The sequence below is a fragment of the Carassius gibelio genome, chromosome B6 (genome assembly GCF_023724105.1).
Source record: "Carassius gibelio isolate Cgi1373 ecotype wild population from Czech Republic chromosome B6, carGib1.2-hapl.c, whole genome shotgun sequence".
Lineage (NCBI taxonomy): Eukaryota > Metazoa > Chordata > Actinopteri > Cypriniformes > Cyprinidae > Carassius > Carassius gibelio.
In genome coordinates this window covers 12,140,157-12,159,817 of record NC_068401.1, presented here as the reverse complement: position 1 = coordinate 12,159,817, position 19,661 = coordinate 12,140,157, and the positions used below count along the sequence as shown (strand labels likewise).

At 34.8% G+C, this 19,661-nt stretch overlaps 1 protein-coding gene across 2 annotated transcripts; it reads left to right on the top strand.

Annotated features, from left to right (window-relative positions):
• Positions 1–3: 3 nt before the first annotated feature.
• Positions 4–7,510, top strand: LOC127959624 (ubiquitin carboxyl-terminal hydrolase CYLD). 2 transcript variants are annotated; one of them, XM_052558907.1, is made up of 15 exons: positions 4–209; positions 423–1,008; positions 1,140–1,424; positions 2,200–2,281; positions 2,474–2,649; positions 2,781–2,934; positions 3,152–3,293; positions 3,469–3,573; positions 3,723–3,814; positions 4,050–4,116; positions 4,608–4,746; positions 4,949–5,057; positions 5,166–5,284; positions 5,539–5,764; positions 6,605–7,510. In XM_052558907.1, exons 2-15 carry the CDS (start codon positions 574–576, stop codon positions 6,787–6,789), a joined length of 2,316 nt encoding a protein of 771 aa, XP_052414867.1. In that variant the 5' UTR covers positions 4–209; positions 423–573; the 3' UTR covers positions 6,790–7,510. The 2 variants fall into 2 exon arrangements, with proteins under 2 accessions (XP_052414867.1, XP_052414866.1); XM_052558906.1 differs by having other exon boundaries at positions 5–209; positions 4,605–4,746.
• The last annotated feature ends 12,151 nt before the right edge of the window (positions 7,511–19,661 follow it).

Sequence of the window (19,661 nt, the reverse complement as noted above, 5' to 3'; positions counted from 1 at the left end):
TGGTTGTTTGAATCTTTACAGACCGACAGTAGCTATGGCTGGAGAGTAGCTTAATTTAGAGAAGCATTATAACCTTATGATAATCACATCACTATCTGTATTCTAACATCCTTTTAGGTTTATGTATTTGGAAAAAGGCTGACAGTTTTGAGTTCTAACAGTTTCAGTTTAGGTTGCAGAAATCGAAAGTACTAACGTTACTGACATAGGTAAGTAATGATGACCATAATTATATCGAATGTTTGCTCAATTTAATTGGAAATGATTAATTTTATGAATCCGCTTGAGAGTGGAATTTAACTTATTTAAAAACTTAATTTCACATTTTTTGTTGACTGTCTTACAGAGGCTATCTAACGTTACGCAGCTCTTCCTAGTTACCAGCGCAGTTGTTTTAAATTGTTTACGTTTTTAATTTGAAGGTATTTAAATGACGAAGAGGAATATACATTACTCAGAGGAAGTGAGCAAGTAGCATTACTCCAATGCTATAGGCCTATGCCCACAGTGGAAACGCTTGTGTCAACCTGAAAGCCTGACGTACTTCAGTTTTCAAAGAGACATTTTCAACAAATGGCTTCAGCTGACAACAAGTTATACTTCATCATAACTGCAAAGCCGCCTTCACCAAATGGGTACATAACCGCTGGTGAAATATGCTTCATAGATAAGCAACGATATAATGAATGGCAAAAAAGACAAACACACATTTTACCTGTAGTTTGTATGGGAAAATTAAGTGATACATGCCTTGATAAAGTTCTTCTGCAGCCATTGTTACGCAGAGAAGCAGAACTACTGATGGCTCTTGAGTCCAGTGATGACCGACTCTTGGCCCTGAAAAATCCTGAGGCTTTAGAAAAGGCTTCAAAACTGTCTGAAGGCTGTCAGGTTCTCGTGGAATATAAAGGGCAGTGGCTCAAAGGTGTGATTCGATACATTGGCAGTGTCACATCTCGTTTTTTTTCAGATCCTATAACAGGAGTCTTCTTCGGGGTGGAACTGCAGGTGAGTAACCTGTTTGTAGAGTGAGATTGTGTCTGTAGTATTGTTGAAGAGAGAGCATATGTAGAATAATACAAACAACCCCACTAAGCATAATGTGGTTGTATAAGGCTTACATTCTTTTTTATTCTTAGGGGGAAGATAAAGGAAAAGGCCAAAATGATGGTTCCTTCTTACACAAAACATACTTCACATGTTCTAAAAACTCAGGCATTTTTGCCCCTTTTACAAGAATCAAACCAGATGATCATAAACCTTCAGCACCCCCTCTACATACTCAATCTCCCCTGTCCATGACGTCTACTGAGCCTCTCAAAGCTGGAGACAGAGTAACCTTTTTTGGTGACAAAAATGCTCACCATGGCATGGTTATGGATATAAAGGACCACCAAGATGGCAAAATGGTTCTCATATCTACTGTGAGTACTGACTTCTTAGAGTTATTAAAAATTATTTTACTCAAAGTGATTCTAAGTTTATAAAAGTTTCTTTAAGTTGAACAAAGAGGGGGGAATTGTTAAGGATTTCACCTTTTGTGTTCCACTGAACAAAAAAAATAAAAATAATAATAATAATAAATATTGACATAAATTGTATTTTTGGGTGAATTTATTTATTTATTTTAATTTCTCTGGATTGGATTGGTAGCATGATGCGTGATGTTTACATAAATATTAGCTGCAGAATATTGTTCTGTGTCTTAGGGTATGTTTTTAAGATAATGATTTACTAAAGTTTTGCTAAAGAAAAGTTTTTCCCTTGTATTTTTTGAATACAGATGATAACATCGTCAAAATTATCCCCATTCACAGAGATCCATAAAAATGACATAAACACTGTATTTATCCAGGCCATGCCAATAGTTGGTAATGTCACTTTGTAAAGAAACACTATGCAAACATGTAATATGCATGTTATCTCACCGTTTTCACAAAGTTATGTTTCCGTGATTTACAGAAACAATGATGGTATTGTTGGCAAAAACGTGCACTTTGAAACATATTTATAACCATAAATTATGTTAACTAAATGTAAATTAAAAGAAAATTACAGATCTTTAAAAAGCATATTACATATATGTTTGTACAAGAAAAACAAGGCAGTATACAGATTAAGGTATAATAACACAAAGGCAAGCTATTGTGCAATGTTACATTAAGTAAGAATACTTTTCTAAAATGTTCCTCTTCTCAGGATAAGGATGAAGAGGGGAAGCATGGAGGAGAGAGATGGATCCCATTGGATTGTGTAATTAAAGAAGAGCTGTTAAATAAAGGTAACATACTGTATGCATGCGTTGCTGCATGTTTTATGTGTATTTATAGCACAGAAAAACACATAGGTCAACGTTAGCATAAGCATTTGGGTTTGGACACTCATGCAAACAATGTTATTGTTATATTTTATGTTATATATATATATATATATATATATAAAATATATTTTGTTTTGTTTTTCTTGTGACCAGATGAAACTGAAAAAATTGACACTTCTCGGGGCCCAGGGATGGGGGGTAGTGCTGATTCTGATGAAATCACTGTTGGCTCCCTAGTGCAGTTTCTGGGTAAAACAATAATTTATGGTATTGTCCGCTGGATTGGCCAGTTACCCGATTTCCCTGGGATGACCGCTGGACTGGAACTGGTAGGTTCTCTAAATACCAGTTCAACTGTTGTAATCTTTCAGAAATTCCTGTTGTTTTGAAATGAAATTAAACTAAAAGCCAGTTTCACCATTTGTTAAACTAAGACTGTAATATATGTATTTTTTCTTAGGAGGAGAGCAGTGCCGGCGTGAGTGATGGAACATATAAAGGAAAACGGTACTTTAACTGTGCTCCTCACTGTGGTTTATTTGTGAAACTCTCATCTTGTCGGCCTGATGATCGCTTTTCTGCTGTAAAGAAGAAGCTGTTCAATGGACAGTCTGGTAAGAAATAAAGATATATAAATATAATATACATGATAAAGATATGTTTTTTGTGAAAGTACATTGTACTGCATTTAAAGTGAGTGTGTGTTTATTAGCAGAAAGTGAAACTTTACCATGGACAGGTAGATAACACCAACCAATATTATGTTGCCACCTACTGTAGTGGAACTTGCACATCGTTCCTTATGTGCCTCATTCTTCTTCTCTGTGACAGATAATGATGAGGCAATGTTATCTGAGGAACAGGAAAATGTGCCACCTATTAGAACCGAAGATGTTTCAAACCGACTGATTGGTAAGATGAAAGGCATTCAGGGTCACTGCAACTCCTGTTATATGGACTCTGCCCTGTTCAGGTTAGAACTCAATTTAGACATGGTTTACATGGAGTTTTAATGTATGTTGTATTATAATGTATGATAATGCATATTAAATTATATTTCCTGTATAAGATTTTTTTTCTTTAACATGCATTCATCAACTGTTCAGTAATATTGCATGATCTTATTTCTGATTTTTCTATTTGTCCAGTGTGTTTTCCTGTTCATCAGTTCTGGATTCTCTGCTTTTTAAGACTACAGAATATAAAACCATTCAAACTATCCTGCTAAAGAACATTGTTAACCCTCTCCGCAAGTGAGATTGTGGCCCTTATTTTTCTTTGTATTACCTTTTAAAATTTACATTAGAAAGTCATGCTAAGCAGACATTTCAATTAAACTTATTGTGTACATATGCACAAATAGGAGAGCTTAAACAGCCTAATTTTCTCTCCTAATTTACAGACAAGGTTTTGTATCAGAGCACAGTGTGATGAATCTTCGGAAACAATTACAGAAACGGGAACACTGCCCCACTTACACCACAGATGAGAAGGGTATCCTATCTCCTTGATGTCATAGCCAGATTCAGCTTTGTTAACGATGTCAAGTTTCAAACAGAATATTAAAGAAAAATGTCCAACTTTACATTTCTCTACAAGTCATCAAAACGCAGATCCCAAATATTATACAGCTGTTTCCACAAATTATTTAGATCTCATTATCTATAAAAGATTTCTTGGCTGTTTTATAGAACTGTAATAAGCATAGTGTTTTTCCTGATGTGTGCAGATCCCGAGGAGTTCCTCTCTCTGATCATGCAGGAGATTTTCTTGCTGGATCCGCCACTCATACTCTGGTAGGAAAATATTTATTGTTTTTATTTGTCAGTAGGGACAGGAATCTTAAGGAATTTAGCTTTTCTAGTTCCTTCATGACTACATTGTTTATTCTTAGAAAATTTGAAGAAGAACCACATAATTGATCCTAACTACTATACCATTTAACTCATACACACACACACACACACACAGACACACACACACACAAACACACACATAAATAAAATACACCTTGATCTCTTTGAAAAGTCAGACAATTGACATAAGAAAAAAACTGTAGTGAAACTGAACATCATGAAAAATATTTGTATGTTTTTTTTTTTTTTTTTTTTTTTTTTTTTTTTTTTTTTTAGAAGAAGAATCTATATTTTTGATTCCTACCCTTAATTTTTCAGAGGTCACTTCTGCTAAATATGTCTTGGCATTTTAGTAGGATGCCTTCTTGTTTATCAAATATTTTGGAGTTGATGCATTAATATATGTTTATCACTTTATCTATCTTTAGCAGCCAAGCAGGAGGCGCACAAAAATTGCAAAGTTGTTACTACTACCAAATCTTTATGGATTATAACCACCATTTAGTCCTGCCGACAGTTCAGCAGCTACTGGAACATTCATTTTACAGCAACAGTCTCAAACTGTCAGAGGTAATCGTTTTGATTGGACATTTCATGAATGACCTGCAGATGGTACTGTTTCTCTATACCTAAATATTTCTGGAGCGACCCGAATGAATATACATCCTGTATGTGTTTTTCTTAATATCAAGAAATGGATCAAAAATATACATGCAAAAGTCATTGTATGATCTAGTTGTTACTCTGAGCATTTATTTCTTCATGCCTCCAGGTGCCTTCCTGCCTGATTCTTACTATGCCTCGCTCAGGGAAGAGTTTCAAAATGTTTCCAAAAATCATTCCTTCTACAGAACTGGACATCACAGGTCTTCTTGCGGATGGTAACTTGTCTTAAATGTCTCCGGGTTTTCCTAGTAATGTGTTTCCCTCTATTTCTGTGCTCTAATAAGTCACCTGAGGTTTGTGTTATATATGTACTTGCTCATTAGGTCCTCAGCAGTGTGTGTTGTGTGGTCAGCTAGCAACTTGTGAGTGTGCCGAGTGCTTCAGAGACCAAACGTTTAGTGATACAGGATTCAAATATTTCTGTGGAGAATGTTCAACTCAGGTAGGGTGTTAAATATGCATTCTGCATTTATCATAATATTCTGTATAAATTATAATGCATACATTCAGTCCTTTCTTAAGGGTATTTTCACAGGCTTTATTATTGTTAAATTATTAGACTAATTATTAAAAGGGCTTATGCACAGAAAAGTAAATCATGTACTGTATATATCAGAAATCATTAACTTATTTATATATTTCTTACATTTCAATGCAACATAATATGTTCATCTGTGAACTGATATGTTTGTGTAGGTGCACTTTCACCAGCAGCGTCAATACCACAAACCCAGCACCCTGCTTCTTCCTCAGGGCTTCTCTTACTCACAGAGTTCAGGGTCAGATCGCCGCACTCCTCCACGGGAGAAACTCGAGCTGTTTGCTGTGCTGTGTATAGAGACCAGCCACTATGTCTCTTTTGTCAAATATGGACCTCAGGATACTGACTGGATCTTCTTTGATAGTATGGCTGACCGTGTTGGTAAGTAAATGTGTGCTTGGTTTTAGTTTAAAGGGAGAGTTCTCTCAAAAATTCTGTCATTAATTACTCACCCTCATGTCGTTCCAAACCTGTAAGACCTTTGTTCATCTTCGGAACACAAATTAAGATATTTTTGATGCCTTCCGAGAGCTCTCTGACCCTCTCATAGACAGCAAGGATCCTTACACGATCAAAGCTCAGAAACTTAGCAAGGAGATAAAAATAATGTGTTATATGTTAAATATGTTAAAATAATCCACGTGACATCAGGGGTTCAACCGTAATATAACAAAGCTACGAAAATACTTTTTGTGCGCAAAGTAAACAAAAATAACAACTTTATTCAACAATTCGTCTCCTCCGAATCACCCTATAGTGCATTTTGGAGAGTATCATATATGGAAATAACATTTGCAACATGTCTAGCTCAGATAAACTTGCTTATATTCAGATCAAAGAGTAAACAACGCAAACAGTGTATCTGTCTACTGTGCAGTTGACACAGAACAGCATACGTTGTTGCATAATTGTTGAATAAAATCTTAATTTTCTTTGCGCACAAAAAATACTCTCGTAGCTTCATAATATTACAGTTGAACCCTGATGACACATTAATAATTTTAACGATCTCCTTGCTACCTTTCTGAGCATTGATCGTGTAAGGATCCTTGCAGTATATGAGAGGGTCATCTTAATTTGTGTTCTGAAGATGAACGAAGGTCTTACAGGTTTGGAATGATATGAAGGCAAGTAATTAATTGCAGAATTTTCATTTTTTGGGTGAACTATCCCTTTAACACTGGGTTTGGACATGTTGATCATACACTTTCCTGTTTGTAGGTGAAAGTGATGGCTATAATATCCCAGAAGTACGTGCATGTCCTGAGGTTGGCCGGTACCTACATATGCCTCTGGCTCAGCTGGCTAATCAAGTGCCTCGAGAGATGGAAGGTGTGGCAAAGCGACTCTTCTGCGACGGTTACATGTACCTTTATCAGAGCAAGACCATGTGTCTATATCGATAATTAAATCAATACGTACGGTACATGTCAATAAATGAGAATGTGCAATCTGATTATATAGGAATAGGTCTGCTGAGTAATGGATTCTAATAATGATATGTTCTTTTTAAGGGAAATTGTGAAACTATATGTTTCTGTTCCATATTTGAATATTTATCAATCAAATATTTACTTTTTTTTTTTTTTTTGGAATTATTTACTTTCTGTATGGAATTCTCATACTGCATTGCCTGGGTTGGTGGTACACACTGGTGTCAAGCATTTAGACTTGAATAAAAGTACACAAATTGTTCAAGTATGTGTATAAGAAATAATATGTAAAATAATTTTCGAATATTAACAAAATGGGTTTTTATTTAAAAAAAAAATTCAAATGCATATTTCTTACCTACTGTAGCTTGCTGCCTAATTCATGGTAATAGAAAAGGGAGTCAAGACATTTTTGCTTGCATTTAATACTGACAAGATAAAGATTTTGTTTCTGTAACGTATGAAGATGATGACTTACAGAATTCTAATAGCAATTTTCAATTGTATTGGTTCATGAGGTTCTGTTTTAAGCTTTCTGGCCTCTGAATAACATTGTGAGCAACATAATATGTAAATACTGTGTCACAAATTATCTGTCAAAACATTTTGATTTTTTTAATTTGTTTGTTTTAGTCTATTTGATTTCATTTCAGTGAAAAAGATCAACCAAAAAATAAATATGTCTTGACAGGAATTACTTCCTCTGTTTCCTTTTTCTCCTTGTGTGTGTTTGTGTGCGCGTGTGAGAGCCTTAGATCTCAGCTTATTACATTTCTTTCTGTGTGTGCGTGTGTGTGTGTGTGCGTGTCTGTGTGTTTGTGTGTGAGAGAGAGAGAGAGAGAGAGAGAGCCTTACATCTCAGCTCATTACATTTCTTTCCTAACAGGGATAAACCTGGATAAGACTTTGCATGTTTATGTTTTTCGTTACATCATCGTAAACTTTAAGTGACAGAACAGTAGTTGTTTAGACTGCAAGAAAGTGCTCACAACAGCATATCTACTGAAATCTTTCCTTAAAGGGATAGTTCACCCAAAAATGAAAATGTTATGGTTATCTGCTTACCGCCAGGGCATCCAAGATGTAGGGGACTTTGTTTCTTCAATAAAACACAAACAAAGATTATTAAACCAAACCGTTGCAGTCTGTCAGTCATATAATGGAAGTGAATGGGAATCATGCCTTTGAGTAAAATAAAAAAAAAACATACACAAACAAAACCAAAGTAAACCCTGCGGCTCGTGACGATACATTTATGTGTAAAGACATGAAACGATTGGTTTCAAAGAAGAAACTGAACAGTATTCATATAATTTTTCACCACAATGTCTGAACTGTCCTGAGCGCATTCTCAACAGCCGGCGCATAATGCGTCTTCTTCCTCTTTCTTGCTTTACTGCGAATCGCAGAATTATAAGTACATTACCACCACCTATCTCTCAAATGGACTATTGACACTGTATCTACAAACTCAGTTAGGAGTGTATATAATATACGCACTATATGTACTTCTTTTCTCTTTCTTATTGTCTCTTTCAATGAAAACTCTTCCCTTTTTATTTTCGTATCCATGCTGTCATTGTGAGTCCTCTTGACTTGATTTGGAACAAAGAGAATGTTTGAATACACAGATTAGACCTGTGATCAGCAAGCACTGCTTTTACAGGAACAGGAAATATTAATGCCTGACTCTAAATCAATAAAGCGTTGCCTGCGTGATGATTTCATTATGCAGACAGAGCTCAGCACTGGGAGGAGTCAGTGTCAACCGATTTCACCTGACAAATCTGATCGATCAGTTAAATAGGATTACCTGTTAAGAATAGTGCCAGGATATGAACATTGAATATGGATATGAACATTTTCCCATTTCTGTCATCAGGTCATTACACTGAATGCATGTGTTGTGACAAACTATGCCTTAATTGAATCAGAAGTACTTTTACACACAATTGGTCTTTTCAATGCATAATGGAGAGCACTGGTCCCTGGTGCTAAACATTTCCAGAGTGCAAAATTAATTAAAGGTTACTGAATGTGGTTTAGTGAAAATAAATTACAAGGGAAGCCACAAGGGTTGCTGAGCCACTCTGGACTCTTGCCACTTTACCCAGGACTCAATTTCACATAATCCTTTGCACGGACATATCAACTGCATCACCTGTCTCTCATCAGATCTCATCATCAGTTCACAGCTGTCTCATATTAGAAGGACTTTATAAGTACTGTAGCATACACACTCTTTATTTTTGCTGGTGATTGAGTTTTCAGCCCTTCCGTTTTTCCTAATTTACATGCTTCTAAGTTTTGCTTTTCTTGTGTTTTGATCCTTGGGCTATTACCTTGTTTTTGATTGACTGCTGCCTGCCCTGACCATTGCCTGTCTTGTTGGGTTACTTTTTTGCCCATAACTTGGATGTTTTTGTTTTCTGGCATCTGACCCTGCTTGTTTTGACTATGCTCTTTTTAATAAATTCTGCCATTGGATTCCCACTTCGTTATCACGACATCTCTATTGTTACAAACTTGAACCATTTAAGAAAGGTGGAACATGAAAACACTCAGGCCTAGCTTCTGATGGCCCAACCTTCCAAAAAAAAAGCAGACAGTTCTTGGCCAGAATGGACTGCAATAATAACTACTTTGTGCCACAATTCGAACATCTGGCTATACAAAATCTGTGATTACGTTAATAACCTACTTTAAGGTCTCTGAAAAAAATGTAGGATAAAATCCCCATTAAACCTTCAACATGTTGAACACAACAAATCCCTTATTATTCAGCAATACACTGTTACAGTCTCTGTTCCATGGAATAAGAAGTTCAAAATCAAGGAGGTTTGTTCAGAGGTTGCGTAACAGGTTATATGGAGAAAGCAATCATTAATGAGGATGACCCCTTCTTCACCCGATCAGACACAGTCTGAGGAAATAATCTAAATCTGTTCTTAGGGAGTCCGTAACAGACTGAATAAAATAAAATTATATATATTACATTTGTCTATTTTAGGTTGTGGAAAAATGTTATGTTTGTGGTTACATTAAAACTGTGTGTTCTTGGCTACTTATTTTTATTTTATTTTTTTACTAAAATCAATAGTTCACCCTAAAAAGAAAATTCTGTCATTAATTACTCACCCTCATGTTGTTCCAAACCCGTAAGACCTTCGTTACTTCCTTTGGTAGTAAGGACATTGCTACAATTGCAGATGCATAGTCAGTATCAACATCATGTGTTGCTAAAAGCATTATGCATTAAAAGACTGCTCCGTTATGAATCAAATAGACCCTTAAGACCATGAAAATCTGTTTCATGTAAATTTTTATGCTGTGGGTTGACACCAGAACAATTTATAATAGCACACCTACACATGTTTATTTCTAGCAAAGATTGACATTTGATGGTTGCTATACTGATAGTCAAAGATTTAGTAGTTTGCTTTCTCCAGGTTATTCATTTAGCTTTTGTGCACTGAACTTGTGTATTCAAACTTCACTGCAACTCCGCAGGAACGTATAATTTATGGACAATTACCTTGACACCATCTGAAGACATGAGACATCATTGATGTCCTCATGTTCTTTTGTGCATGCATCTTATATTAAAAAATAAATAAATAAATAAAAATAAAAGAATGTTTTCATACTGTACACATTAATTAACATTTTACTTTACTAGTGTTGAATGTTATATGCATGTTTTTGGGGTTCTTGCTTTTTGTACTGATTTGTGGAAGCAGTGACATGGCTTTTAGTGTCTTTTAAGTTCTTCACCTGAAATGTGTGAGTGTGAATGTCAGGAGTGCATGTATGGGGGTCTGTGGTACAGGAATCAAATAAGTGAACTGTAATAGAAGGTAGTGGCCCTTCTAATGTCACCGCTGTGTGGTTCACCTCCTAAGTGAAAGGCCAGTGGCTCCATTACATCCTTCTGTTAAATTAAGCTCTTTCAAAGAGCCAGGGAATGCATGCTTCTGTAAGAATCCACCCGCCGAACCAAAAAGTGGAGTCCCGTGGCCTGGTTGAAGGTTTAGAGGATGTTCAGTTTTTTACTTGCACCTCTGAATTTATCATGATTTAGTTTCAATTTAAGTCTAGTTCTGTATTCAGTCTGACTCCAATTTCAAGTGATCACAAACCTGATCACAGATACCAATTGTATATTCATTTAGATATTTTATGCTTAGCAATTCACTTGGCCAAAAGTGAAAAAATAAAATAAAAATGGAAACCACCCATAAAAGAAGTGCAGAATTCACTTCTATTTTAAATACTTCTCTATAGTATATATAGAATATGTTGTCCTTCTAACATAATATATTTTGACAGGTTTGAAGGTTTAAACAAAATTTATTTAAAGCAATTTACAACATACATTTTGGCCAGATTTTGTTTCCAGTGAAAGTCTGCATTAAGTCTTATATTGTACATCACAATCTCCCTGAGCACTGCAAAGGTCACTCATTTTCCTGATCATAAGCTGAGATACCTAACGGACATCAAACACATCCTCCATTAATGTGCATAAAGAATAACTCCACAGATGAAGGAAGATGAAAGTCAAGAGACTGATAAAAGGAGCACATGCATCGGTTTGTTGCACACATCCCAATAAATGCTGACACTTTCTAACAGAAAAGTGCTGATTTTATGGTAATAGCATATTAGTGCATGTTTGAACTGTTAACAAAGTGAGAGATTTGAGAAGGTCTTGGTTTTTATAGGTGGCACATACAACATATTTTCTAGACTCTGAAAATTAGTTCAAACGGACAATGAACCAGTCAATGGCATCAATAGAGCAGATGTTTCTCTTCGTTAGTATGGATTTGTGTTGGTTAGTATGGAGTCAAAATGTACATTGTTCTCAATTTAGGATACTAATTCAAAGAATACTAATAAAATCAGTTTTCTTCTCTTTAAGTAAAGGCATCAATAGATTTGTTCTGCGATGCCTGAGTCCCGCTGTAATACATGTACTTATGACAGAGTTATTGAGGTAGCTGTCTATCTGCAATGTTAATAAATTAAATGAACATCTCTGAGATGTTTGTCATCTTTTATGGGAAACAACATTGTTACTGTGGCCTGGTCCACTGAATCTCTTCTGTGTTCCACATATAATTTATACAAGAGTGCTGCAAACCATTGTACATACAGTAATTACAGTAATTTATTCGATTTTAAATTAGCCATTATTTGGTTAAACAAGGAATTAATAAATAAAATCTCAATCCTTTTGTACTTGCTTTTTAACATTTCTTAAAACATACTATTGTTTTTGTGTTAAAATGGCCCCATTTTGAATGTAATTTAACTTTTAATACTGTATTTTATTTATTTATTTATTTATAAAATCAAGCAATTTGTTATGTACAGTATACTGTGAATGCACTTATGTTTTGACACCATTCACAGTCAGTTATTGTGGCTTGGGTAACCAAAACTGCTCACATATTAAATTTAACATTAACTAATAATCAAAACTACTGTTTATCTAATTATTATGGATCAATTTTAAAATATTAAATTCATATTATATTTTTTCATTTGCTGAATGCAATTAGGTTACAAAAACATTACAGTTGGAAATTGTGCTTTTTCTGCATGTTTGAACTTTTTGATCTGACCTTTGATCCTCTCTGTTAGTTTTTTTACAGGCCCATTATTTCCTCTATTATTAATTACCAACATGTAAGCAAGAAGCTTTGTGATTACATCCTGCAAGACCTCGACAGACCTGGGAATTACAGTAAGCAAGGATCTTATTTGTGGACTTCAGTTCAGTCTTCAACACCATCACGCCTGACCTTCTCTCAGCTAAACTGACCCAGCTCTGTGCCCACCTCAATCTCTCAGTAGATCACCAGCTTCCAGACAATCAGGCAGCAGCCAGTGAGGCTGGGCAAACTCACATCCAGGACCCTCACTATCAGCACTGGAGCTCCTCAGGGTTGTGTTCTATCCCCACTACTCTTCTCCCTGTACACCAGCTGACTGGCTGGTGCAGTTGAAACAACCTGGAGCTGAACTTGCTCAGAACAGTGGAGATGTTTGTGGACTTCAGGAAAAAAAAAAAAAAAAAAAAAACTTCACCATCATGAACAGCACTGTGGCAGCAGTAGTCATTCAGGTTCCTGGGCACCACCATTTCTCAGGACCTGAACTGGGACAATCACATTGACTATTGTGAAAAAGGCCCAGCAGAGGCTGTATTTCCTCTGCCAGCTGAGGAAGTTCAACCTGTCACAGGAACTGTTCAGTTCTACTCGGCCATCATGAGTCCATCCTGTGCTCATCCAGAACTCTTTGGTTTGGTTCAGCTACCAAATCAGACATCAGAAGACCACAACAGACAGTCAGGACTGCTAAGAGAACTTTGGTGCCCCCCTGCACAAGCTCAAAGATCTTTACACTTTCAGAGTGAGGAAAAGGGCTGGTAAAATCACTAATGACCCCACACAACCAGCACACTCCCTCTTTGAACTGTTGCTCCCTTGCTGGCGCTACAGAACACGGAGCACCAAAATGGCCGGAAACTAGACCAGTTTTCCTCCCAGACTATATCCACCTGAACAACACATAACACATCAGGACTGTCATCTGTCAATAACTCATCAAAACTTTCATCTGTAAATAGCACATATACACAATCACATTTCTGTCTACTGACATTTTCTTTTTCCTTTATATTTTATTACTCTATTTTTATTTATAACTTATTGTCCATTCTCTTTATTATTGGTGTTTTTATTACCTTAGATTATATGTACGTCTGCACTATGTTTGTACTTTCAGTACGGAAGCTCCTGACACCAAGATGAAAAAATTAAGCTTTGTCTGATTCTGATAATATATTGGAGATATTTACAATAGATTTTTAACCATCTGTCCATTGATCGATTGATCAATTGATCTATATTATTTTAACAATAAATTGTAACAAATAATTCTGAATTTGCTCGATTAATTTGTTTGCAATTAAAACATATAATAATAATAATAATAATAATAATAATAATAATAATAATTTAGCAAAGATATAGCAGAAGATATTGGACAAAGAACTTTATTACTTGAGATATTACTGGTCAAATATAACTCCAATACAAGTGAAAGTTGTAAATACAGATTTTTATTTAAGTAAAAGTACAGAAGTATAGTAACACTTCCTGAAGCCCACCTTTATAATGCACATTAAGCATATTCTTAAGGCATTATAATGAATGCATGATGCATTATAAAAAAAAATTATAATATGCTATATAATTGTATTAATATCCATAAGAACAGTTTCAATGTTTTATAATATTTACTTATTTGTGGTTATAGCTTTTGATAATGGAATGATTTTTAAAACACAGTGAACATGTTGCATCCACTTAAGTTACAATGTATTATATTTATAATAGTTATAATGTATTATAAGTCTCATATCTTGCCATCTTTCTCATGCTGTTTTACTTAAAGCAATCAATGACCACTTATAATAATAATAATAATAATAATAATAATAATAATAATAATAATAATAATAATAATAATAATAATAATAATAATAATAGTAATTATTTTTTTTTCTTAAACAGCCATAAGATCAGATATCAGATCAGATGAATGTGTAATATGACACATTTGCTTTGAACAATTTTTTTTTTGTAATATCAGTTTAAGTCAGATTATTTTGATGGAACCCTCTAGACAGCTGTTGATAAGTAACTCTGCAACTACATGTCAGCTAGCAGTCATTGGAGTATTAGTAGTATATCTGCTAAATACTTTATATGCCAAAACTTTATTTTGAAGGTTCCCCAACAGACTGACTACAAGTAACTTTGCAAGTACATCAACATTCTACCCTAACCTTAACCTAAGCCTAATACTCTAATGAGAGTTAGTTAACATGTAGTTGCAAAGTTCCTTATAGTCAATAGACTAAGGCGGCCATCAAAATAAAAGGTAACCTAACATATGGACAGTGTATTTTTTCAGTTGAAATTATTTACAACTCACATCAAAATCAATATCAGCCTCACAGTAAACACTCAAATAACTCTCCACACCTGTGATACTGTGCAGATCTTAAATAAACTATGTAATGATACGCAGTTTTGGGGAAAGTTACTTTTAAAAGTAATGCATTACAATATTGCATTAATCCCTAAAAAAGTAACTAATTATGTTACTTAGTTACATTTTATGGAAAGTAATGTTACATTACTTTTTAAATATGAGCAGGGCTTGATTGTTTTTAATATAAGAAGTTCTATTTATAGCAAATATATAAGCCCTTTCATACCAAAAAGTGTAATGAATAAACCTCAGGCTGAAGGAAAAGTAAATTCAGGTTCGACACTCAGTAATAATAAAAAGTTAAAATAAAAAACACAGTGAAGCACAACTGATAGTTTATCTTAAGTCATTTTTGCTTATTAGTATGGTTGAACTGGAACATCAAATGTCAGCAGCAAATACATTAGTTAATAAAATGGGTTTAGATGCATTTGTGTTATTTAACATATTTAATTATTGCAGGTTTGAAAACAAGTGAAAACAAGTAGACAGTATAGAAACAATAGAGTGTGCAAGTGTTAGAGGGGCAAGTGAAAATGGAAGGATGTGTTTTTTGCTCACCATTATAGTGATTAGCGTTCCCTTTGGTTGGGCACTTGAAACTTCATTTATGTTACTATAATTTTCTCTCTGTTAATGGAGAAAAGCATCATGAAATCAGAGTTATTTGATTTCATAGAAAAGTAATAAAAAGGTTGCTTTTAAAAAATGACCTGTTTTTTAATTAAATCATTTTTTTTTTTGTATTTGTTTAATAATGACCTTTTTTTAGAGGTTATTTTTCATAAATACCTTGATATGCTTTTTATATAATCCTGAAATAGTGAGTGATAATATGCTGGAGTCACACACAGACTTAAACATTCATCACGTGAATCACAACAATGGTAACAATTAAATTAAATTTATTTTAATTAATTGTAACAATAGCTATTTTATTTCCTCTTTTTGTTGTGCTACTGCTGACACAAGACAGCAAATAAAATTGGCAGATAAAAACAACAACTTTAAAACAAAGCAACGCCATAATTTATTCTGCGCAATGCATTCTGGGAGTCAGTCAGTAGCTATACTAAGTCATGAGTAAACCTAAATGAAAGGATCAAGTACCCCCTACAGTTCTTTTTTAGTTACTAGAACTCTTGTGTAAGTTAACTATACTAACTAAGCATTTGTCAGTACAACATACTATTCCTATTTCACTTTACTTAGTTTTTTCAAGGCAATCAATTTGCATGCTTATTTTAAGTAAGCTCAACTTATTAGATTTTACAGTGAAAAAGATTGCTAAGGAATGCTTGGATTGAGCTGGGCAGGTCAGGTATTTCATGCCTCTTTGGGATTGCACTATAAATATGCCATTAATTTGCAGAATGCAAGCTTCTGGAGAGCACATAAGCATAGCAGTGGTATAAAAAGCCATGTTTCTGAATGACAGAACCTAGTGATGCCATGTAGACAGAGAAGAGAAGTGGTCCACAAACTGAGCCTTGAGGCACCCCAGTAGCTGGACTTGGACACTGCGCCCCTACAAGATACCTCTAAGGACCTATCTGAGATGTAAGACTCAAACCACTGGAGTTTGACTCCTGAGATGCACTTTGCCAGCAGTGTTGACAGGATGATATCAAAACACAGTGGGCAAATCCAGCAAGTACTGAAGTTTTTGAAGCAGCTCTTGCCAGTCTTAAGGCTCCAACAGCTAAGAGCAAGACAGACTTGATTACATGCCCAATACTGAAGCCAGACTGGTAGCTTTCCAAGAGTTTTTTATGTGTGTGAGAAAAGCAGAGACTTGGTTAAACGAAACTCATTCCAGTGTTTTTGCAATGAAAGTAAGAAGGGATACCAGTCTGTAGTTCTCTAAAAGTGCAATGGAATTGGATCTAGTGGATAAGTAGCAGGATGATTGGAAAGGATGAGTTTGGAGACTTCTGCCTCAGAGAGTGGAGAGAAGGATGTAAGCAAGAGTATGTATGCTGGTAAGATGTTTGACAGTTTGTGGGGTGGAGAACTTGTGCTGAAGGTTTTAATTTTTTATTAAAGAAGAATGTGGCAAAGTCATCGCCTGTTAAGGAAGGAGAGGGAGAAGGAGGAAAAAGGAGAGAGGTTAATATTTTAAATAGCATTCAAGAGTTAGATGAATTGTTCATTTTGTTGTGGTTGTATGTCCTTTTTACTTACGTAAATGTACTTCATTACTATCCACTTCTGATTATATATTGCAATGTATTAAAACAAATTTAGCATTCCCCAAAACCATATTTCTTCAGTCCTTTTCATTTTTTGAAATGTAAATACCTTTGTGTTTTTATGGAATCTTCAGATGATTTTTCTGAGACTGAGAGGATTTTGTTGTTTATATATAGAGAACAAATGAGTTAGAGTGAAAGTGGGAGAAAGAAGGAGAAGTAGAATATTGCTCTATTTTTTTCTATGGAGAAGTCTGAAAATTTAATATGCCCATTAGTCTCAGAACTGAGTATTTATCACATAACACAATGGGTGTTCACCACAGAGTCTTATTGATCAGTATCTGTAAAACAGGTTTATTTTGAGGACAACTGTCATGGAAATCAATGTTTATGACAATCTGAGCTTAAAACTAATTACCTCATTCTTTCTCTCAGCATGACAAGGTAGTTGGAAGCAATATGGGTCTACTGTCCAGCTAAGAAAATATTTAACCCTTGCTGGATAAAAACATCAAATACATATGCAAGTTATCTTTTCCCCTTAGGGATAGCCTAAGCAACAAAGATACTCAATTGTGACCATAAGCTTACTTGTCATAGTCCCTGCTGTTCATTAAATATGTTAAATGGCCATTCAAACAAGACAATCACTATTCAGACAATGAAATTGAAAAATGATCAATGAAAGCAATGAAAAGACCTGAAAACTGAAAAGAAATATAATTTAGGTATGGAGGAAAAGACAATAGAGACCATAAAACTGTGAGAGGCATGCATAATTTATCACATTATGAAAGATAATTAACTGACCAATTACTGAGTTGAGTCGAAGGTCTCTTTCATCTTTCTTTTTCTTCCTCACAATGAAAACAAAAAGAAGAAAAAAATAAAATCCAGCCCGAGCTTATGAATTTGTGCTTTCATTTGGTCACTCTTGTTGTTCATGAATTTGAACTTAAATTCAGACCCTGCGGTGCATCAGCTTGACTGCACAAAAAAAAAAAAAAAATCTTCTATCTTTTGACTTTGGAATATCAGTGGGCAGTTTTTAGAAGAACTCAGTGTTTCCACAAAAAGGTAGAATATTTTTAAAAAGCCTTTGTCCTACAACATGGTACATCTGCGATGAAATAAGTTCATCTCATACAGGTCTCCCAATGTAACATTTCTTTTCCTTACTGTGTTTTAAAATTGTCATTTGACATTACTAAATAGAACATTATGTTGTATATTTTGATGTAATGCAATGTGTTTATGCAGTTAAAGGTAAAAACAAAACATACTATTTTCCACATACCGTACATAGTTGTTGTTCCTCTATGCCCCATCTTTCTGAAAAGTGAGGTGTGCGCTGATTGGCCAGCTATCCAGTGCATTGTGATTGGCCAAATACCTCAAGCGTGTGACGGAAATGTTACGCCCCTTACTATACTGTGGATTATTTGTCACGGTGCGATGAAGCAAAACCAATAAAACCTATTACAAACAAGACATTCGTTGCATTCATTGGGGACATAATTACTGATTATTATGACTTATACTGCGTTTTTACACATTGTATAAACAACAAAACGCTACTCCACACCGCTCAAAACTCGCGTTTGAATCATCAGGGGCAAATTCTTCAAATATAAAAAACTTACTTACAGGCTGTGAGTCAGAAGCTCCAGACTGTCCTTGCAAAGTTGGAACGGTCCCTCTTTATATAAACAGCCTTTGAGCACAGACGGCATTGTCGGCTACTCTGCAGGTTCAGGCAACAGCCCTCCTTAAAATCCACTGCACACATCTGTATAGTTGGGTTGAACTGTTCTGGAACAGTGTTGTGAATACAACTTAAAGGGGTCATATGACGTCGCTAAAAAGAACATTCTTTTGTGTATTTGGTGTAATGCAATGTGGTTTAAGGTTAATGTACATAATTGTTTTTCCTCTATGCTCTGCTTTTCTGAAATGCATTGTTTTTTACAAATCTCATCGCTCTGAAAAACGAGGTGTGCTCATATTGGCCTGCTATCCAGTGCATTGTGATTGGTCGAATGCCTCAAGCGATGAAAATTTTACCCCCCAACCACTGTGATGTTGTGTGAAATCGCAGGAAATATTGAAATCGCATCATATGACCCTTTTAAAAAATCTCTATTATTATTATTATTATTATTATTATTATTATTATTATCTTATTTTTAAGATAAAACGTTTCTCAATAGTTAAAATGCGTTTTCTAATTCTTTTAATAAAATTTCTAGACACCTATACATAAGGGGACAGCTCAGGAATAAGTTATTACTGGTTCCTAGTGATTGTTAAAAAAACAACAACAAAGGCCTACATTAACATTGACATCATTCTCTCATTTTCCTTAATCTTTCATATAAAGTTACAAAGTTCTCAAAATTGTTAACGTTTAGGTTGTGTATGTGATCGATGTAGCATGTTTAGCTTCGATAGCCTAAATTAGTAAATGGCAAAATTAAACATATTTAATAATATGAACAATAATATTTTACTCCAATTACCTAATTGTATTTCAGGAGTTCGTGCATTTACGTAACCGCAAGCCTCCTCCCATTCTCA